This window comes from Rutidosis leptorrhynchoides, chromosome 5, assembly GCF_046630445.1.
Source record: "Rutidosis leptorrhynchoides isolate AG116_Rl617_1_P2 chromosome 5, CSIRO_AGI_Rlap_v1, whole genome shotgun sequence".
NCBI lineage: Eukaryota > Viridiplantae > Streptophyta > Magnoliopsida > Asterales > Asteraceae > Rutidosis > Rutidosis leptorrhynchoides.
Window position 1 is genome coordinate 114,548,337 of NC_092337.1, and position 23,676 is coordinate 114,572,012.

The 23,676-nt window shown below is 31.7% G+C and overlaps 1 protein-coding gene and 1 long non-coding RNA gene across 5 annotated transcripts; both read right to left on the reverse strand.

The window, feature by feature from the left end:
- Positions 1 to 446: 446 nt before the first annotated feature.
- Positions 447 to 5,314, reverse strand: LOC139847199 (uncharacterized). 3 transcript variants are annotated; one of them, XR_011759362.1, is made up of 9 exons: positions 5,026 to 5,314; positions 4,765 to 4,905; positions 4,430 to 4,651; positions 3,689 to 4,078; positions 3,384 to 3,519; positions 3,013 to 3,117; positions 2,850 to 2,933; positions 2,366 to 2,426; positions 447 to 1,918 (listed from the first exon to the last, which is right to left on the reverse strand). It is a non-coding gene; the product is annotated as an uncharacterized lncRNA (long non-coding RNA). The 3 variants fall into 3 exon arrangements; XR_011759360.1 differs by lacking the exon at positions 447 to 1,918 and having other exon boundaries at positions 1,941 to 2,426; XR_011759361.1 differs by lacking the exons at positions 447 to 1,918; positions 3,013 to 3,117 and having other exon boundaries at positions 1,940 to 2,426.
- A 2,885-nt stretch (positions 5,315 to 8,199) lies between these two features.
- Positions 8,200 to 12,399, reverse strand: LOC139850604 (protein DA1-related 1-like). Of its 2 annotated transcripts, none has more exons than XM_071840161.1 (10): positions 12,089 to 12,399; positions 11,374 to 11,519; positions 10,965 to 11,289; positions 10,705 to 10,852; positions 10,485 to 10,605; positions 10,277 to 10,360; positions 9,703 to 10,035; positions 9,533 to 9,607; positions 9,267 to 9,441; positions 8,200 to 8,700 (listed from the first exon to the last, which is right to left on the reverse strand). In XM_071840161.1, the coding sequence occupies exons 2-10, from the start codon at positions 11,485 to 11,487 to the stop codon at positions 8,369 to 8,371; spliced, it is 1,707 nt and encodes a 568-aa protein (XP_071696262.1). In that variant the 5' UTR covers positions 11,488 to 11,519; positions 12,089 to 12,399; the 3' UTR covers positions 8,200 to 8,368. The 2 variants fall into 2 exon arrangements, with proteins under 2 accessions (XP_071696262.1, XP_071696263.1); XM_071840162.1 differs by having other exon boundaries at positions 11,374 to 11,556.
- Positions 12,400 to 23,676: the final 11,277 nt, after the last annotated feature.

Here is a 23,676-nt window from a genome sequence, read left to right on the forward strand (position 1 = left end):
TTTTTTAGGGATGAATCACCATTGACTTGTATGAATTACTATATCTTGTATAGAGTTTATTTGATTTATAATAAATTGATTCAGTTGCAATATTAGTGTTACCCGACTTATAATCATGTAGATTTTTTGAACATAAAAACAATACATATAAAATAAAATTGAAAGTCTAACACTGTAAAAAAAGCTAATATCCATTTCGCCGGGAAAAAGACCCACAAATATGTGAGATTGGTAAAAAAAATTGTGGTCATAAAGTAAAACATAAGGTTTCATGTACTCGTATCTTTTCTTTAATTTCGGAGTATATAATATGCGATAGACATGAAAAAGAATATGATACACTTCAAACATATCTTTTTTGGGTGTCATGTGGCGGTTTGCATATCAGGTACCTGCATACAGTAAGTAGCAACAAATACTTTTACCAATAACAAATACTTTTATCAACATACTGTACAACTACGAAATTTACACAATAATATTAATGAGTCGTGTGTTGCACCGGTATTTTGTTAGCAATTGCTAATAAGTTAACAACACAAGTTACTTGACATTAAAGTTGTAATAAGGGTAAACACAACTGTAGATACACATACACAATGCTGAGCGACATCAACGAATTACAAATAAAGAATGTAACCAAGCCAAACCAAACTCAACTCATAAATAATTATAGTAAAAATACATCATAATATACATAATATACAGATACAGATTTAATCAGTAAAACCAATGTACATATTACAGATCACATATGATAATATTAGGCAATCCTAACCTAAACTCTAAACACTATAATTTAAACCCTAAAATCTAAACCTTACACCCTAAAATCTAAACCATACACCTTAAACCCTAAACTCTTCTAAATCCTTTGATTTAAAAACTAAATCTAAATCCTTACCCTAAACCCTAAACCCTAAGCCCTAAAATCAAAACCCTAGAATATAAACCCTAAACCTTAACATAAACCCCAAATCTAAACCCAAAACCCAAAACCTAAACTCTAAACCCCTAAATCTAAACCCTAAATCTAATCCAAAACCCCAAACCTAAACTCTAAACCCTACACCCTAAATCTAAACCCTAAACCCTAACCTAAAAACTCTAAACCCTAAGCCCTAAATTATAAACGATAAACCCCGAAATCTAAACACTAAACCTAAACCCAAAACCCTAGAATCTAAACCCTAAACCCTAAATATAATCCCAAAACCTAAAATCTAAACCCTAAACGCTAAATCTAAACCCTAAACCTAAACTCTAAACCCTACACCCTATATCTAAACCTTGAACCCTAACCTAAACCCTAAAAAGTCTAAACCCTACACCATAAATCTAAACCCTAAACCTAAACTCTAAACCCTACACCCTAAATCTACACTCTAAACCTAAACTCTAAACTCTAAACCCTACATCCTAAATCTAAACCCTGAATAAACTCTAAACCCCTACACCCTAAATCTAAACCTTGAACCCTAAATAATATGATATTGGAGGTTTTATGAATTACAAATACCAATTTTTATGCTTTTAGTTTTAATCATCTGAATAAATTGTTTAAAGGGAAAATAACATGTCTAATTTAGGTTCATGGCCTGAAATAGAATTTGATGTATAAATCAAAACATCATCACAAAAACTACTTACATTTGATGTCTAACATGTCTTTTAGTTTTACTCATACTTAAAGGCGGTCATATTTCTCAAATGCAACATCACCAATTATCACTACAACTGAGATGCCCTCTTTGTTGTCTCGGCAAAATTTGATGATAGAGGCAGTATACCAGCACATATGATGTCAAAAAAATACGCATTCTCATCCAAGAGTGAAATTTTTTTTTGTATGCATCCACACATATTGAAGTATTTCACAAGTACGCATTAATCTATGTTAAGAAAAGATGGTACACACCTGTAAAGAGGCCATAACACATAGCTGATTCAATAAAAACACAAATTGAAGAAAGAACCTAGCACTTCGTTTTAAAAATTGGGAAAAAGTTAACGAAAAATATCACAACCCAGCTAAACAAAATGACTTAGAACGTTATAGTCATTTCAATACACAATGGAAATTTTGACCCACCTGACCTACTTCATTTTCATCTACTATTAAAAAAAAATCAACGCGTTGTACACGTAGTCAATAACTATATACTTAACCAAACTTTTTTCAATAAAATGGATTAAAATATACAACTATATTAGTAGGGAGGAATATAATTCCTTTAAGAACCTCATCTTCAATCTAACTTCAGCTAGGCAGACATTAGGGTAAGAAAGGGAAATAGTTGTTACAGGTTAGGTAGACCTGAAAGGCCAATACAATGTTTTTGATTAATGGAATATGATTGCTTACGAGACTTTTGAGTGTGTTCAATCGTCTAGTTCAAATCATCATAGTTCCTCGGGTTTCCAACCTATTCACACAGTTTACATTTATGAGCTAGAAGAAGTAATCTCGACCCAATGAGTTGAGTGCGTAAAGTAAAATAAAAAAGAACAATATCGTCGAATGTGTATTTTTAACACATAAAACCTCCTAAAACCATTTATACAAATAGATTATAAATGAATACTGCAGATTTCCTAACCATATTGGACACACTAAGTCTGTATGAAATATATATATATATATATATATATATATATATATATATATATATATATATATATATATATATATATATATATATATATATATATATATATATATTTTTAAGTTACAAACTGTTTCAGGTCAACCCAATCCCTTCTACAGAGTCACCCATATTGACCCGTGAGCAAACCCACCCATTTTGTCACATCTATTATAACAAAAGAGATCTATTCAAAGATTGTACCTTGTGGATGGATGACTTGGACGTTTTTCAACTTGATTTGAGTAGACATTTTGTATGCAATTTCTTTGTCCGCAATTGGCACATCTGACAAAATTTCCAAAATAGATTAACTTAGAATTTTGACGGCTAATATATGAACATTAATATGAACTACACGACATACAACAACACTTTCAGGTCCTATGTAAACGTCGTATTCTTGAATCAGTTAGATGAGATCTGAGTGCTAGCCAAGCAATAATATGCATTCTTTTGGTCCCACACTAGTCTGCATATATATTAGCCAAAATCTATTAAATTCATCTTTTTTTTTCCTTCAAACCAATATGGTTGTTGCAAATGAGTATATTGAACTATTCTTAAATATACTAATCTGCAAGTAGCTGTAATTTCATTCGTTTATCCCAAAATTATTAATTAATAAATATAAGTAACTACAATACCATCTTCATATTAGAATGTAGTTATAATAATTTGGAGAATACAACTATAGTCATATTTATAAAAACTTATAATAACTATGAACAAATGAACCTGGAAAATTAATCCATTAAGTGGAACTGAAGACTGAAGCTCCAAAGACAGTTATGGGAAGCTGTAGAAGTAGTCATCCACCTCAGCTCCTACTAAATATTCAAGTTGAGCCTCCAAATCCAACTCATCCTACATTCTAACAGTTACACAAAGAAAATTTTCATTCCATCAAAAGGGAAAACAAAAGACCAAATTAAGAATCAATATAATGAATGTAAAGTTTCAGTTATTGTACAAAAAGTAGGTTTATTTGATAGGGACTATATATTTCCGAAACGAGAGGTCAACTGAAGGGATAAAAATACCTCTGTCCTCATCATGTCTTGCCTGTAAAGCGCTTTTATGATTCATCTCTCATGAGCTGCAAAGTTTTCTGGCAACGTGTTGCTTTCCTTGCTTTTTCCAGAGCTCCGTATAACATACTCAGGTACGTATCAATTTTTCTATTTTTGGCAGGAGGTCCTTACGGAAGCAATATCTTTGCCCTCGAGTAGAGAGATGGATGACTTTTTCATCCCGTGGGTAGAGAATTTTTTTTCTCTGCACGTGGGTGGAGAAACGACCTATCTTTTATTCTAGGGTAGAGGAAGGATTGTCTACAGCTCGCCTCCCCCATACATCGAATTTGTGGGATTGGGTATTGTTATTGTCGTCTCATTTCATGCAACCTCCTTCAGTATTCTGGCATCTTCACTCTATCAAGACACATAAAAAATGTATGATAATTAAATAAAAGAAGTTGCTCTCACATTGTACATACTGTTGCACAAGCATTTCATATTCATTCAATGAAAATATCATATATGTTGCATGAAGCTTTCATTAACACGTACGTCAAATCTCATAGATCCATAATTAACAATAGAAACTTCAAATATACATTAAAAGCTTGTAAATTTTTCTCCAATTCAGCTATGTCTTAAAAACCTTAAAAAATTCCTAGTCAAAGATCATCCAAATGAGACGGAACAAATAGAAGAAAAAAAAATATACTGATTCCAATATATCTGATGTAGTGCGGAATAAATCAAATAATGTTAATATACCTGCAAATTGAAATGGTTCTAATATCCATCCAAATAATGGCATTATATAGAGCAACCCCGGTAGACTTGCTCCAAACCACAGTAGTTTCCCTTTAATTAGTAACCCCCATAGCTTTAAGACCATTATCAACATTATACCCCTCAGAAGTGGCTTTATCAATAGCCTTTGATATGCACCTCTTCACACTTTCAAGAATTTCAATTGGATCATGTTCAACCCATCTGTGATCACCACAACAAACATGAAAAGGTCATATTTTTTCACGCTATGATTCTTTTTTAAGAAAATTGGTTGTCTAAACAATTAATTTAATTATAAATGCTGATTCACTTACCCTACTTGTGGGCAGAACTGAGTGAACTCTACTTAACGAGATCCAGTGGAATTAGCATTCTGATCATAGCTAATGAATCTTGTGCTGATGATACCATTTTTGCATGAACATAACATATTTTAATTTATGTAATTGTATAACCTGCAAATCGATCAACACTATAAGAATTTCAACTCAATAATCGAAAAAAGTAAAAGCCTGAGAGTATAACATGTTTTCAATTAAGGTACAGATTTAAGTTTGATCTATATAAAATCGAACCTGTTATGCGTAGATCTGAAAACCGATCGGAGGTTATCAATAAGCGACAAAGTTGCGGTAACTAACGAACAAAGAAAAGCCTAACTGGAGAAATCGGAGCTTATCATCAAATTTAGAGAATCTGCTGTCGAAAATTAATTCGTTCATGATATTCATTAACGGATTTATTATGCGTATCAACAATTGGGACGATTTACGATTATCGTGAGACAGAATTGGGGAAGAATTTGATGCGGTGCGTTTGTGGAGTATTGAACAAAAACCCTTCAATTTTGAGAGGAACCCCTAATTTTTGTTGAAAACTCCGGTGTTTTTTCTTAATTTAAGAGTATTTATTTATTAGCTAATAATAACGACCATTAGATTTTAAAGGGTAGATTAATGTCTTTTATTGATCTAAGGGTTTTAAACGAAGTTTTGTAAAGATTTACTGTATTAGCTAATAAAAACCTTTTTTTAAAGTATAGATTAGATGATAAACTTATGAACTCACTAACATTTTGGTTGACACTTGAAAGCATGTTTATTCTCAGGTATTAAAGAAATCTTCCGCTATGCATTTGCTCATTTTAGAGATATTACTTGGAGTCATTCATGGCATATTTCAAAAGACGTTGCATTCGAGTCGTTGAATTCAACAAGATTGTTATTAAGTCATTTATAGTTTGGATATATTATAAAATGGTATTCATGACTGTCAACTTTCGATGTAAATGAAAGTTTGTCTTTTAAAAACGAAAGCAATGTTTGTAAAATGTATCATTTAGAGGTCAGAACCTCGCAATGTATCCATATGTAAATGTATTCGTCCTTATGGATTAGGACGGGTCGTTATACATTTAATTTTTGTTCATCCATATCCATATCAATTTAATTTCAGTTCATTCGTCCATATTCATATCCGATGATTAAGCGGGTTAATAGATATTCGTTGGATATCAAATGAAATATTAATCTAACGACGATTTTATCAATTTAGTATAGATTATAACAAATGTAAATATTTAATCTTTATGTTTTTGACTCATTAGACATGTTTTGATTAAAATTTATTGCCAATTGTAAATTTAATTGAACAAATTACGCTATAATATAAGTAAATATATGTTTAAATTAATCTAAATATGTAACTTGTAATATTGTTAGTAACAATTAATAATTATGACTATCACAACCCTTATTTTCGTTAATAATTTAAGAATTTGTAGGCTATATGTATATGTATATCGATATGTAGATGTATATGCCTATATTTTAGTACGTATATATGTATATATAGATGTATTTCTGGTGATAATGGATATATCCGTAGATGGTAAATTGTCATTCATATCCGATCCACGAAATATTTAGATCATCCATATCCATATTCATATCCATTAATCGTCCATTTACATCATCCATATCCATTATAAATGAATCGGATCGAGTGAATGTCCATAAATAGAACATGCATTGTCATCCCTAATTGTTCATAACCAGACCAAAGATTTTTTTTTTCCTTTTAAATACGCATTTTTTAACAGTAAGATAAAACAAAACATTAACATATATCGATTACATCAATGGCCCAGTGGTTGTGCGCGTTAGTTGATTAGCTATTGTTTAAATTGGAAACTTGAGAACATGTTTTTTTCTTTTTTTTTTATTTATTTTTTTTTTCAAATAGTAACCCCCTTTTTTTCTCTCAGTTGCTTCCCCACCTCCACTTTTTTTTTTTTTTTTTTTTTTTTTGTAACTCAGTCATTTCAGTCTCTTATCCTATTTAATTATTCATTTATTTTATGTCCTCCTATTATTCTATATTTTTTATTTTCCTCAAGCATTTTTTATGTCTTTTTTATCTTTCTTTACAATTATTTTCTCAAAGTTTTGCTCTTTATTAGCATAAGTATTCAATTTATGTAGGTTTTAATTTGTGTTATTATTGAAGATTAAATTATGTTTGTTTGGTCTTTTGAAACGGAATATTGTATTCTTTTTATCTTAGAGTGTATTTGATAAAACTAAATGATTTGACATTAAATGGTTCATAATCTGAATGATTCAAAGGTACCGAATGAAGTTGGTTGTAAATGACAATAACTTGTTCGATAATCATTTAGAGTAAACAATATGAATAATGTAAAAGTTATCTTAGTAACTTATGCATGAATAATTAAACAATATAGATGTTAAATAAGTGTCCATAGTAAAATTTAAAAATGGATCTTACATAAAAATTTATGTGCTTAATGGTTAAGAGAATAGTTTAATCGGTCGGGACTTTGGAAAGATTAATCGGCAATTCGGAGATTAACCGGGGATTAATCGGGTTGTACTTTATACATTTAAATATTAAATTTCAAAAGTTATATGTGTAAATATAGAAGAAAACCATAAACATAAACATAAACATAAACATAAACTTTAACAAAATTGTCTAAAATTATTCATTTTGTTCAAAAACTATTAAGTTAAAGTTTAAATTCGTGTTAAAATGTTGACCAATTTTGACTTTGACCTACTTTGATTACCATATTTGATTTTAACCCATCAATCGACTTTGACTGATTAATTAAACGGGTTTTGGAAATTCGGAACGGATTGCTCTTAAAAATGAGTAATCGTGGATTAATCGGCGATTAATCGGGTTTTTTACAACACTGACTATATGTCATTCATATGTCAGAAAAAACGCACTGAATGCTGAATAATTTAGCATTCAACGTTGAATCATTCAATTAAGAGGTATTCAAACTCACCCTTAGTCTAATTATCGTTAAACTATTTTAATTGGAAACATATAGTTATGTACCCAAAAAAACTTATCACAGGCGGGAGAGCGCGTTGATCCCTGAGGTGCTTGGTTTGGTGAAACGGATTTTTGTCTTTTTTGTTATCTTAGGCTCGTTTACTTTAAAATATTATAATTAAAAACATATAGTTATCTACAATAAAAATTTTTTCGTACGCGACAAAGCGCGTGACCTGTTGGGTTCTTGAATTTTCGTAGTTGTTGTTCCCGGGCATAAATGGTTAACCAGTAAGTACAAATGTATATCATTTTATTATTTTAACAAGATGTGTGCTTAGTCTAATAACATTACATGTATTGACATATAGTGCATATTAGCAACCACTTCACATGTATATAAGCAGTAAATATTTAATATTTAGTTAGGTTGTAAAAAAAAAAAAAGTACAATTGAGGTCATGAAAAAAACAAGGCATATGTTTCTATGTATATATTCTTTCATCTTTCCTATACAAATATATAAATTTATGAACAATTCTGTAATTCCACTGTGCAAGTAGTGTTCTCTCATTGTTTCAATATGAACTTACCTTTCAACTTTTTAACCTATAAAGGGAATCTTCCTGTAAGTCGAATATGATCAAGCGTACTTCTGAGTCCGTATTTTAGCACAGATTTTTCGCCATCTCTGAACCCATCTCCATACGCTACAGATGAATCTGACTCAATTTGGTGTTTAAAAAACTCACCGAGTTGCTTCTCAAAATCGGACCTTTTACCCTTTTTCGATGACTGAGGAACAGGTGCAGTTGAAGAAGACGATGAAGTTGACGCAACGTTTGCGGTAGCTGAACCAGCCATGATCTCAGAATCTAACCACATGTGAGCTAATACTTGACAAATTCCTTCTTCAACATTAGGTGGAAGATTCGAAAATCCTGTTTGTTTACATGTCAACCTTAATGAGAACGTGAAATTAAAAGACTTTTGTGATGACAGAAGTGGCAATTTCGACCCATTTACATAAAACGGGTCAAACGGATAACCGTTTACCTTTAATGGGTCAAGCTAGAAAATTTGGCTAAAGAAGGAAGAAATGAGTGCAACCTCATGCATCTTCTCTAAACGATTCAGTTTATTGTTTTAAGGATTTTACAAATGACAAACCTTAGGGTTGTCATTAACGCGCTTTAAACTATTGTACATAGGGGTTACTTATTAATTTAGTACTGACGGTATACATGAATGTACAATTGTTGAAGCGCAGGCTGTCGTTAGCAAAATCCTTATTTTAATAACACAAGTTTAGCAATCTCATACGACACATTAATGACGTATTTTCCCCTATAAGAGAACAAGAAAGTGTTTGTGGGTGAAATACCTGACTCGGCCCGTGTCTCCACGTACCAAAATGACATATCTTGACCCCATACCCGACCCGCCCATCTTGCCACCTCGAACAGTGGGTAGAAAACCGAAGAGAAAAGAAAGAAAAAAAATCAACCTTTAAGCCGAAGCCATGCATGCATCATTTCATGAGCCAGTATTGAACCGGTCAATAATCGAGGGAGACTATACAAAATGAGAATAGCTGTAACTTCACATCGACGAACTAGCTTATAAGGTTCGGTAAACATGTCCATTATTCTTCCAGCCCCAACATTCGGACGCCTCGTTATCTGAAATTTTTTTAAAAAATAGCAAATATAAACCACAAAACGACAAAGACTTGATCGTTATTATAGTAAAAGTGGGCCATAATGTCCTTACAGTGCTAATGGTTTGTTCTTCTGATAGACAAAGTCCTCTGGTTTCAGGCATGTGATGATGACTTTGACCCTGACCCTGTAATTAGTCAAGATTTTAATTCAAATATGAAGACGAAAACTAAAACCTTTAAACCGAAACTGCAACCGAAACCGAAACCAAAATCTACTCACATTCTTTTCGCCTTCCATGGCCTCATTTAGAGCTTGTCTCTCAACCAACAATAATGGTACTTGTTGCTCGATTTTCATATTTAATCCTTCGTAAAAATCTTGAATTTCAAGGTACAACGGTTGGCATTCATGAGTGTCCATTATTGCAGAGTCGAGGCACTCGAGGCACAGTTTCCTACCGTCATCTAGTAACAAATATTTTGTGTCACGTGCCTCCATACGTTCACAACTGCAACATCTAGGTGTACCATCATGTTCGTGTGACGGGCAATATTTCTGTAGCCAAAATGGATGTGCCCTATACTCAATTAAACCAGCGCCATTCGTTGGAATCTGCACAAATCAACAAAATTTCAATATGAAAGTTGAACACGTTTCTGGGCATTTGCAAACGACCCTAAGGGATGTCATTTACACGCTTAAAACACTTGTATAGAGCAGTTGGTTATTAACTTTAGAGTGGCGGTCACCTCATAGTACAAGTGTTCTAAGCGCGTTAACGACAACCCTAATGACCGTCGATAGCAAAAATCCTAAATTTATATGACAATTTGAAACTCCAATGCAAACTTACAAAATTCTTGCAGACATCACATTTCGGGTGATGATGTTCTTTATAGCATGATTTATGGAATGGGCGGTTTTCAGACATGGAGAACTACATAAACAGAATTGCATCAAATAATCTAATTAATTGAAATTAAGTATAAACGATTTCAAGGTAATCCGATTTAACTACAAAGTATAGTACTTTTGATAGAGTAAACAGAGTAGGGTTTGACCTCATAATCAGAAATCGGTAAATTACACGCGTGGCAACGAAAACATTCCGGATGCCAAAGTCCTCCCATGCAATTTAGAAATCTACCATGCCCAATTTCTGCATTGCAACCAACACATATTCTGCAATCCCAAATGTAACCATTTTATGCATATATATATTTATATAATTTAAAATTAATGTATTCATCATGAATTAAATTTTAAATTCAAATTCAATACCTGTATCCACCAGCATAGTATGGCAGAGGTGGAACTATGTTTCCTTGATGGTGGTGTGGTGGTGAGTCTACCTTTAAACTTTCTTGAAGAGCTTTAGCAAGCTGTTCATCTTCCTCTATATTATCATCATCATCATCATCATCATCATCTAATTGAATCGATATACATTTGTGGGGTTAAAAGTGATACATATTTGGAATATATATTAATAAACACATTATTCTTCCTTAAATAATTACAGCTAATACATTTCTACTCACCAATTACTTTTTTTCCTTTATCGTCTTCTTCAGATGGGGAGTTTGATTCTGTTTCATCTTCTTCTGGAGAGGAAACTGTTTCTATTTGATCATCATCTTCATCTTCGGATGAAAGTGACTGTTCTTCATTTTCATGATCATGATCATGATCATGATCATCATGGTCATCATCATTTTCATCACGATTATCATCATCGTCAATTTCTGCATCACTTTTTTCTTCTTCATCTTCTACAACAGAAATGGTACTCTTTGCATCTTCTTCTAAAAGGGAAAGTGCAATAGCTCTATCGATTTCTTCACTATCGAAATCTGGTAATGTGTCCTACATATAATTTCATACAAATTATAACAAATACGGTAATATATGATATACAAGATTGAAATAATTCATAAAAAGGGTGATTACCTCATTAGTTGGAGGACACTCCCATGCTTCTTCATCTTGATATCTTCCATGGTGTTTTCTAGAGTATTTATCACTTGAGCTGAACCCTCTAAGAATTTTGGTTAGCCAACCCATAACACAAAATTCAGGGCCGAATTCGTCTTTTTCTACATACGAATAACATAGAGTGCACTAAACTTCAAACTGTATGAATATTAATACATAAGCAGCCATAGCAAGAATCTTGAAAATGGAGAAAGTAGCAAACTTTGTACACAAAGACAATCAAACAGAGCACCCAATGAAGAGAAATTAATAATCTTGAATTACCCAATTGGCGAAAGTAGATAAAGTAGCAACTTTATATCAATATAAAATCAAACAGAACACCCCATGAAGAGAAATTAATAATCTTGAATTACCCAATTGGTGAATTTAATCCATTATGTTTGGCTGAACTAATAATTGGCAAATAAATATCCATAAAGCTTAAAAAAATGGCATGGACACCTCAATCACAGCAAAGCATACTCAATTTCCAATTGATATATACTTTTTATTCCTGATAATTGCATACAGATTCTAAGCAATAAGGCAATTTCAAAATTGAATAAGTCTACACTGATTTCATGCAAAAATAAAGATTTCTTTTAATAAAATAAGCATCTTCCAGATAGACTCTGTCGGTAATTCATAAATTCATAATCAAAAACTGGATTAAAATTCCAAAACTAACCTTCAAAAACTCATGGAATTTGCAGAAACCATGGAATTTGATGAATCCATAGATGATCAAATGAACCCAATTGATTAACAATTAGCATAAGCATAACCACCAAAAGAGATTCATCACCAAGATTAAATATGAAGATTTATGAGTTTCCATATTCCATTTATACCCAACATAATTCCTGTTGATTAAATTGAAAAAAGTAAGATCCTTTAACTATTTATTTGCAGATGAAAGATTCAGTGTAAAGAAAGAGAAAAATCAGAGTAAAAAACAAACAAACAAGAAAATGATTGGGAGCCACTTAAAACCTACGCCAAGCAAAACAGAACTGAGTAAAAAAGATCATGTGAATAGTTGTAAAAACAAAATTTAAATTTTTTATCATCATATCATGATAACACACATCACATTTTATATTTTTATTATATTTAATAATATAATATTATATAATATACTACCTTCCAAGTATAGAATGAAATTAGGCAAATGGGTGTTGAAAATTGAAATTCACTAAAGTACTTGAATCATCTGGTTGGAATGTGGGTCCTTTTTGCACCAATTTTTCTATAATTAGACCACCAATTTTTACATGTCAAAATTCCAATAGAAATTGCCTGCTTTTGTTACATCCCATAGATGACAAGAGTATAGAATAAAAAATATATTGTCCACAGCATGCTGTTGTAGTATTCTTTGGCTAAGTAGCATTGTATTTAATTATATTTTATGTTTATAGTTTGGATTTTTCTTAGTGTATATAAGTAGGTGGTACACGAAGGTTGTTATTGACTTTTAATATACAAGCATTTTATATTTTTATATTATTAACATGTCTTTGGAAAAATATTTATTATTATAAATGGTTTATTATTTATTTATTATTATTTATAATACTAATAAGATAAAGAAAAATCAAACAAATGAATGATGAAAAAATAATAAGCTTTTTGTGGTTGCGTAGTGGGTCGGTGGGTATGATCCCTTTTAAATGGGAGACGCTACTGAAAAAGTCATTTGCACGCTTGCATCTCACTTTCTTGTGCACTAAAGTTTTGTGCAATATTTTTATTAAACTATATCATAGATAGATAATAGATATATTAGAGTAGATATATATATATATTTTTTTTTTTGAAAAGCAGCATATATTATTTATTATTATTATTATTATATATTATATATATATATATAAAGAACACAAAGAGAGGCCCATGTTAGCACCCAAACGGCAAACAAGCAAGGCAAACACGATAGAGCATTACATCCAATCACAATTCCTACACTCTAGGTGCCAAATAAAATAAAACTTCAGACTATCATTTATATATATAGATATAGATTTTTTTGAACAACAGGATTATTCAGGAGACTTAACCACCCACGGGTTCATCTCACACAGTTGCATAACCCGCCACCAACTGCTGTCCAGGAGAAAATCTGGCTCAATCCGAAGGCATGAGCGGTAAAACTCCTGCAACGCGATGTGCGGAAGGTACCCTTAAATAGAAGTAATGTTGTTTGATTATTTTTAAATTATTTTTTTGTTACGGTTAATTGGGATCATTCATCTTCTTTTTCAATGCATTAGTTGTCATGGTTGAAAAAGTTATAGTCGTATGATTGTTTGACTTGTCTAGAGGGTGAGATACTAATAAGGTCAATGACTAAATAATGTTGGAGTCACTATATTACTACTATGTTTGTACTCCCTCCGTCCCGAATTAATTGTCCAGTATTCCTTTTTAAGACGTCCCAAATTAATTGTCCACTTCCAAATATGGAAAATAAATTTGATAAAGTTTACAATATTGTCCCTAATGAATTAATTAAATTACAAAGGTGAGAGAGATTTCTAATTAATTAGTTGAGGGTAAAACAGTAAAGTAAGAAAAAAGTACAGAAAAAGTACATTGTGATAATGACATTTCTTAAACTGTGTGTTTTTTGTCTGGGGACAATTAATCTGGGACGGAAGGAGTATATGTTATGATCCACATCATTCAAAAGTTCCAAAAATATACTGTTTGAACTAAGAGAGAGTACATAATGGATAAGAGATGTCAATACGGTGTTCGCCTTGAAGAATTCTTCAAAACTGTGTCATATAAACTCAATTCTAACTTCTCTTGTTTACGATCCAAGTGAGTGTAACGCCAACGATGTCAATTTCACTCCAAGTGGATAAACTTGTGTTGGTTTACCTAGATATTTAATATAACCAAACTCTTAGTCTCAGTTGCTGATCTTGAACAAACTTATTGAGAGGGCCAAAATTTTTGAAACATAAATTTTAATTTAACAAAGCCGTTTTATATAGTTCAACGATGTTATACTTAAAAAGTAAGTAATGCACTAGAGATAATAATATATACATTTTTTAGTGCTTCAATTAGCTCAATCAATAAGTCGTCAAAATAAGTAGTTAATTATTACTCCGTATGTTGTAAGAATAAGTATTTTTCATGAAGTTAAAACCTTTTGATTAATATTAATTATTATTTTTTATTGTTTATTTATTATTCCTTGAATCTCTTGATTGATTATGTATTCTACGGAGTATAATTTATTTTAGAATGGGTGTGGATAATATTATGTCAAATTTGTAGGGCTAAAAGTGTTTATCTGTAAAAACATAAGGGAGCTAGATTGAAATTGAAATAAACATAAAACTACATGTCTTGTGTCTTTTTGACTTTTTCACTTTCCGTTTTACTTGGCCTCCATCGCCATTTTCAGTTTTTCACAGCTCCTTCACAATTTTTACATTTTCAAATTAAACTTCACTTTTTTCATGAAACATACACTAGTTGTTCAATATCTTGGGAGGGCCAACACCCCTCCATGCCCCCTCAAAGATTCGCCCATGCTTAGTCTCATTGTAAACTTTGTACCGAAAATAAATAAGAAAATATTGGTTGACTAAATCATTCTTCATGAAGAATGGTGACCGGATATTACCGCATAGATTTTTCGTGCTTTTCATTCCTTTTTATCTTTTGCTTACTATCTGTTTGTTGTTTGCGGGTCTAACATGATTACACAGGTGTGTTGATTTAGTTTGATCTTTAATTAACGATTATACTATTAGTAAGATTGCTTCCACTCCCAAATCTCCAAAAATAAGAGCACAAGGAGTTGAGACACCGAACTCCGTGTATAATCTCAGTGTCTTCCAAAACACTAAAATTTAACACTGAAGTCAAAAAACACCGGAAATCGTTTGGTATCTAATTTCAGTGTCTAATTCAAATAAATTTAACAGATATATTTCAAAAAATCAAACACAAAACAGCGTCTAATGCTCGACGCCGGCAAAACGCCGGGATGGAGTCGACGATGCCACCGTCCCCGGCATCGAATTTCGTCGACGATGAAAAACGTTGTCAACTCCTTGTGCTCTAAGCACCATCTAGTTAGATAGATACTTATAGTTATGACATGTACAAGACATATAGGTATGTGTGTTTGTGTGGGTCCATATCTAATTCACGATGTCACTATAGTTACCATTTCGTTACTCTCTACGTTCCATTGTCCCAAATCTATTGTTCCTGGACAAAAAATACATAATTTAAGAAAAAGTACATGTCAATGTATCTTTTTATTAACTTTTCAGGTTCACTCATTACTTTTTACCTTTTTGTCCTACATGAATAAAGTAAGGGCACAAAAGATTATTATCACATTATTCATATTTATTTATGAAAGTGGACAATTAATTTGGGACATCTCAAAATGAAAGAGTAGACAATAGATTTGGAATGGAGAGAGTATGAGTTAGTCTTGGAGTGTCTCGGTTAAGAAATTTAATTACGAGTGTTATGATACTGAGTAGTCTAAGTAATGTGCCAATTAAGTTTAGTTATGAGCATCACTGCATGGTAGCGTCGTTATAGCGGAACTCTTTAAACACATAACAACCAATTTTTTTTTCTTTTTTAATCTATGATTGCTTAGATACATAAGGATTGGTTGGTGATTTAGTGTCATCTATCAATTCAAATTATTTTATGCAGTGTCTTATAGAGTGTGAAAGATAGGTCATCGAACAGGACCTAGAATTTTAAAAAGGATCAGATTTTTTTTTTAATACAAACTCTTTATATATACTTATTTTGCTACTGGTAAAAGTATGACAAAAATAACTTAGAACCTTTTTTTTTAAGCAACACAAATATTTTATTTATCAAATAACAAACCTCCCTAGTCAGAAATCTTTTGCTTGAGATATCTCAGAAACAATGACTTGTTTTACTATTTAACGTTTATACTTTATAATAGTAAATATTTATATATTAACCATCCAGGCATAGCTTGGATGGCCTCCAGGGCCCCAATGAAGCGAGAGGTCATGGGTTCAAATCCAGTCACTGGCAAAATGGACGAACTTAATAGTGACCCTTGACTAGATGGTGCTTTTCCTGGCATCAGGGTGACACCTGGGTTCCCGATGTCCCGAGGTTTATCCACTGATGGAGGGCCAATGTGCCCGTTCGTAGTAGGGGTTCCTCGGTTATCAAAAAATAAAAATAATAATATTTATATATTACAACTTAACGTTTATACTTTATAATAGCAAATTTTTATATCTCTAACAGGGACATATAAATTAATAAGACGACTATGATTTTAAGTAGTTGTAATCTTAGTGTCATCTAAAAATCATTTTCGAATGCATAAACTAGGCCTATTGCTGTCATTGCGTATATATACAGAAACATACAAATTTCATAAGTTATATCAGTCCAACACTGTGTTGCCGTTTTGTATTTTTAATTTTTGAAAAAAACGTCGTATTCTACTGTTGCTACCGACCACTATTTTAGATCTATAAAATGGTTCATCTTCACCAAACATATCACCACTTCGGTCGCTACGCACATCATCGCATGCAACGCTGATACCACCGCCATCGTCGTAGCTACAACCAACAGCGTCGCTGCTGATGCTACCTACACCGTCAAAGCTATCGTCTCCGCCTCCAGCATATTTTTCTTTTTAAAATTGGCGTTCTTCACAGGAAAAACTAGGATTTTTTGTTGTCGGTTGATGTCGTCGGGTGATATTGTCGGCTGCCTGTTTTTCATCTGTTGTAACTCAAGATGTTCTTTCTTTTTTGCTTTGTGGAACCCTTGATTTGTTAATTTTTGTCAATTTTAGTATTTATAACGATTTATATACATCTGAAATTGAAACCTTATTTTCTGAAACGATTCAAAAGCTTCTGCATATATTGTCTTTAAAGCGATTGAAAGGATGATTTATGGCTTTAATCGTTTGATTTAACCCCTTTTTTCTTTTGAAGTTAGGGATTCTTCGATTGAAATTGGGGTTTTCATCGATTAAATCACATATACGGTTAAAGAGAAACTTTTATCATGTTTAGTTTATACTAACGTCTTTTTCTTCGATTTCTTTTCGATTGTGTTTACCCCTTTGATTAAAAGTATGTGCTTTGATTTGTGGGTTTTTGTTGTTGTTGTTGTTGTTGTTGTTGTTGTTGTTGTTGTTGTTGTTGTTGTTGTATTAGTTATGAATTACCAGCAGGAAGCGACGCTGTTACAATTAAGATAGAACGTTTCACGTATATATATATATATATATATTATATATATATATATATATATATATATATATATATATATATATATATATATATATATATATATATATATATTCAAACCTGACTTTTGCTATATGATTAAAGCAAAAACCTGCATGGTTCTCTATGATTAACAACTTTGTGGTCCATATTTTAGTTGTTTAAAAAGGTAATAAAATGATAGGCTGTGATGATGAATATGTGGGACTTTGATTGAGCAATGAGAAAATATGACTACGGATCTTGGCGGGGTAACCTATAGGTTGCAGTCATGGCGTTTCATGTACTGTTGCTTAGATATATATGTCTGAGCCTCATTTTCCACTTTACTTTTCATTACTGATACTTATGTTTTTGCTATTTGTTTTAATAATTTTATACTATTTTTTGTGTTAATACACTTTTATTATTGTCGTCGGTGAAAATTATAATTTGATTCTGTTCTGAGTGGGGTTTGGCGATCGTATTAGAGAGCATTCATGTTGTGGGTGCTTCATTCGCCTCCAATATTTTGTGCACAAGTTCATGTTTTTTAACAATCGACGGGCACTGTTGCAGCTGTTAATTCTGGTACAATTTGCATACTACTTTTTTAATTTTTGTGTACTGATACTCTGCGTTAAATTACATAAACGGTGAACATATCATTGACCACAATTCTGAACTTGATGGTGTCAGGTAAAACTTTTATATCAAACATGATAGATGATGATGCCTCAACTGTCTCACAAATTAGTTAACTCTGAAGGTTGATAATGCTAAAAACGAACATATATTTCATAGCATTATTCCTCAAGAAAGACAAGCTTTTAGTTGCAATTGTTCTATTTACAAGTGATATTCGTTTAAATAATAAAAGGTGAAGACAAAAGACAGATTCGACGAATTGAAGACGCAAACGACCAAAAAGCTCAAAAGTACAAAAGACAATCAAAGAGGTTCCAATTATTGATAAGAAACGTCTCGAAATTACAAGAGTACAAGATTCAAAACGCAAAATAAAAAATATAAAATTGTACGCAAGGACGTTCGAAAATCCGGAACCGGGACCAGAGTCAACTCTCAACGCTCGACGCAACGGACTAAAAATTACAAGTTAACTATGTATATAAATATAATATAATATATAATTAATTATATTAATTATATATATAATAAAAACCGTCGGCAGAGAAAGACTCCAAGATATGAGCTGGAATTTCAAACTCCGCGACTCGCGGAGTTTGAAGGCAAAATTCACCGCGAGTCGCGGAGCCCCAAAAATCGAAATTCCCTATAAAGCCAACCGAATTCTGATCACAATTCATATCTTTTTCTTCTCTTATCATACGTAAAATTTATATATATATATATATAATTTATATTTTAATTTTAATTTTAATTCTAATAATAAGGGTATGTTAGCGAATGTTGTAAGGGTGTAAGTCGAAATTCTGTCCGTGTAACGCTACGCTATTTTTAATCATTGTAAGTTATGTTCAACCTTTTTACATTAATGTCTCGTAGCTAAGTTATTATTATGCTTATTTAAAACGAAGTAATCATGATGTTGGGCTAATTACTAAAATTGGGTAATTGGGCTTTGTACCATAATTGGAGTTTGGACAAAAGAACGACACTTGTGGAAATTAGACTATGGGCTATTAATGGGCTTTATATTTGTTTAACTAAATGATAGTTTGTTAATGTTAATATAAAGATTTACAATTGGGCGTCCCTATAAATTACCATATACACTCGATCGGACACGATGGGCGGGGTATTTATATGTACGAATAATTGTTCATTTAACCGGACACGGGAATGGATTAATAGCCACTAGAATAATTAAAACAGGGGTGAAATTACATTCAAGGGTAATTGGTGTAATTGTTAACAAAGTAGTAAAACCTTGGTTTACACGCAGTTGATAACCTGGTGTATTCATTAAACAAAGTATTAAAACCTTGTTACAATTCGAATCCCCAATTAGTTGGAATATTTAACTTCGGGTATAATAATAATTTGACAAGGACACTTGCACTTTATATTTATGACTGATGGACTGTTATGGACAAAAACCAGACGGACATATTAAATAATCCAGGACAAAGGACAATTAACCCATGGGCATAAAACTAAAATCAACACGTCAAACATCATGATTACGGAAGTTTAAATAAGCATAATTCTTTTATTTCATATTTAATTTCCTTTACTTTATATTTAATTGCACTTCTAATTATCGCACTTTTATTTATTGTTATTTAATCGCACTTTTAATTATCGTACTTTTTAATTATCGTACTTTTTAATTATCGCAATTTTATTTTATCGCACTTTTATTATTCGCAATTTCATTATCGTTATTTACTTTACGCTTTAATTTAAGTCTTGTATTTATTTTATATTTTACATTAGGTTTTAACTGCGACTAAAGTCTTAAAATCGACAAACCGGTCATTAAACGGTAAAAACCCCCTTTATAATAATAATATTACTTATATATATATATTTGTATTTTTATAAAAGTAAACTAATATAGCGTTGAGCTTTGTTTAAAGATTTCCCTGTGGAACGAACCGGACTTACTAAAAACTACACTACTGTACGATTAGGTACACTGCCTATAAGTGTTGTAGCAAGGTTTAAGTATATCTATTCTATAAATAAATAAATATCTTGTGTAAAATTGTATCGTATTTAATAGTTTTTCCTAGTAAAATATAAACTATTTTATATACACCTCGCATAACATCAAGTATTTTTGGCGCCGCTGCCGGGGACTATCTTAAAAGCCGGAAGCGCAACGCTAATATAATAAAAAAAAAAAAGATTTTTATTTTACTTTTATTAAAAGTCGCTTTTGTAAAAATACGTTTTAATTATTCAAAAATATAAAAAGAAAAACAAAAATATAAGTATTTTTAAGATTTTGTTAAATATTTAAATTTTATAAGTTTCTTTATTTTTAGTTTAGTTTATAAAAATATAAGTTTTATTAAATATCTTTTATTTATAAAAAAAAACAGAAAACAGGAAAAAAAAAAAATAAATAAAGAAAAACGCGTTGAAATTATAAGCTGTCATCTGAATTTTTGAACCCCGCGACTCGCGGGGTTTTCTTCATTAATTACCGCAACTCGCGGAGCTTTTCTGATAGGCGACAAAAAGCCCTAATTCAGCATTAATTACGGGTTATTATTAATTATAATTATTATTTAACCCTAATTATTATTATTATTATTATTAGTTTTATTTTTACTTTTACTTTTTATTTAATTTATGTATTTAGTATTAATTAGTTTACTTAAATTGTAAAATTAATAGTTTAATAAAATAAATAATATAAAAATAATATTTTTATAAAAATTGTAATTTTTACAACTTTTTGTATATTTTTATATTTTGTCCCTTTTTAATCGTTGTAGCGTAATATTTGTAATTTTAGCTCATATTTAATTTTAAACTTAGTTTTTGCTATAGTTATTTTTACTCCTAGATTTTTAGGCTTTGCCGTAGAATTCCTTAAGTGCTTTTTCTTTAGACTAAGATTTAGGTGCTTTAGAATTTTGCGACACCTTTTTAAGTTTTAGTTTCTTTTTAAGTTATTTCCATTTGGGATTTAGTTTTTCCTGTAAGCTTTAATATTTTTAGACCTTTTACTATGTATCAATTATCATTCCAATTAGTAATTTCAATTTGCGATTATAATTTTAAGTTAGTTGTAGTAATAAGATTAGGTTAGTTAAGTATTTTTAAGTTTTTATAAGTTTCTTTTATTTTTCCGTCACCTTTTATTTTTCAACCATTTTTTTCTTTTTCGACCTTTTGCGACGAACTCTTTTTCTCTCTTATTTCTCGCTATTCTAGTTTTAGGACATAGATTTTTATTCTACTTCTTATCTAAATTTCTTAAAATTACGAAAATTTATTTTGAGTGGTTAAATTGATAGACATCAAAATTTTCTGGTTCGTAGTAATAGTTGGATTTGTACGTGGACCGGGTTATTGGAGCCAAACAGTCCTCAATTATATTGAGACCAAACGAATCCTGCCCCTCTGCTGCATCTTTTGGCTATTCGAAACGTGGGCAAAATCAGAAAAGTCTATTGATTGGATAACTTATTATAATTTTTCTTTCCTTTTAAAAACTAATAGGATATTCAGTGAATGCACCGAGCAAGACGTTCATCACCTTTTGTACGTTCACCACCTTTAACTAGATCAAGACATTTAGCAAATATAACCGCCGTTGATTTTTCTTTAGAATCGTCATCCAGTCGACCAAGTACTTCAGTTCAAATTTCCGATAATCCATTTTTTGAACCCGACCTCACAATTGAGAATCCGGAGAATATTCAGGAACGGTTCATAGATCCTGAACCACTAAACTTTCCTCCGAAGCCACCAATCAATCAAACAAGTATTGTTGAGGAACGAACCATTAAATCAGAATCATCTAGTGATACCGATTCAACAAATTCAATTATGGAGAATCTGGAACCTTTAAGTATGGAAGACCGAATGAGAGCTAAACGCACTGGCCAAGGTCACGCAATTACTCATCCAGACATTAATGCGCCAGATTATGAAATCAAAGGACAAATTCTACACATGGTGACTAATCAATGCCAATTTAGTGGTGCGCCGAAGGAAGATCCAAATGAACATCTACGTACCTTTAATAGGATCTGCACACTATTTAAAATCCGAGAAGTGGAGGATGAACAGATATATCTCATGTTATTTCCCTGGACTTTAAAGGGAGAAGCCAAAGATTGGTTGGAATCGTTACCTGAAGGGGCGATTGATACATGGGACGTTTTAGTTGACAAATTTCTTAAACAATTCTTTCCTGCATCTAAAGTCGTAAGACTTCAAGCAGAAATTGTTACGTTCACACAGAAGCCAAATGAAACTCTATATGAGGCGTGGACAAGATATGGAAAGTTGTTAAGAGGATGTCCGCAACATGGTTTAGACACCTGTCAAATATTACAAATATTCTACCAAGGATGCGACATCACTACAAGAAAAGACATAGATATAGCAGCTGGTGGTTCTATTATGAAGAAAACCGAAACTGATGCTTACAAAATTATTGATAACACTGCTTCCCACTCACATGAGTGGCACCAAGAAAAAGATATCATTAGATCATCTAAAGCAGCTAGAGCCGATTCTAGCCATGACTTAGATTCCATTTCCGCAAAGATAGATGCTGTGGAGAGACGAATGGAAAAGATGACTAAGGATATTCACTCAATACGAATTAGTTGTGAGCAGTGTGGAGGACCACATTTGACAAAAGATTGTCTCAGTATTGAATTAACAATGGAACAAAGAGAGAATATTTCATACATAAACCAAAGGCCTGGAAATAATTATCAGAATAATTATCAACCGCCAAGACCGATTTACAATCAAAACCAGAATTATAACCGAAATATTCCATACAACAACCAACAAGGTCCTAGCAATCAACAAGTATCCAATAATACTTATAATCAGCAAAGACCAAATTTTCAAAACAAACCACCACAACAAACCGATGATAAAAAGCCAAATTTAGAAGATATGATGACGAAGCTAGTTGAAACTCAAACACAGTTTTTCACATCTCAGAAACAAACCAATGAACAAAATGCTCAAGCATTTAGAAATCAACAAGCTTCTATTCAAAATCTGGAACAAGAAGTAAGTAACCTAGCAAGGTTAATAGGTGAAAGAAAACCAGGAAGTCTACCTAATGATACAAATGCTAACCCCCGGAATGAAACAGCTAAAGCCATTACCACAAGAAGTGGTACAACACTTAAACCACCTGAAATACCTGTAACTTCAGATAATTCTATTCCTACTCCACAAGAACCACAACCTGATCAAGATAAGGAAAAAGAACCGGTAGTTGAAAAGGTTAATGAAGATAACACAGTTAAGGATAAACCTTATGTTAAACCATACCAACCACCACTTCCTTACCCGAGTAAAATGAAGAAAGAAAAAC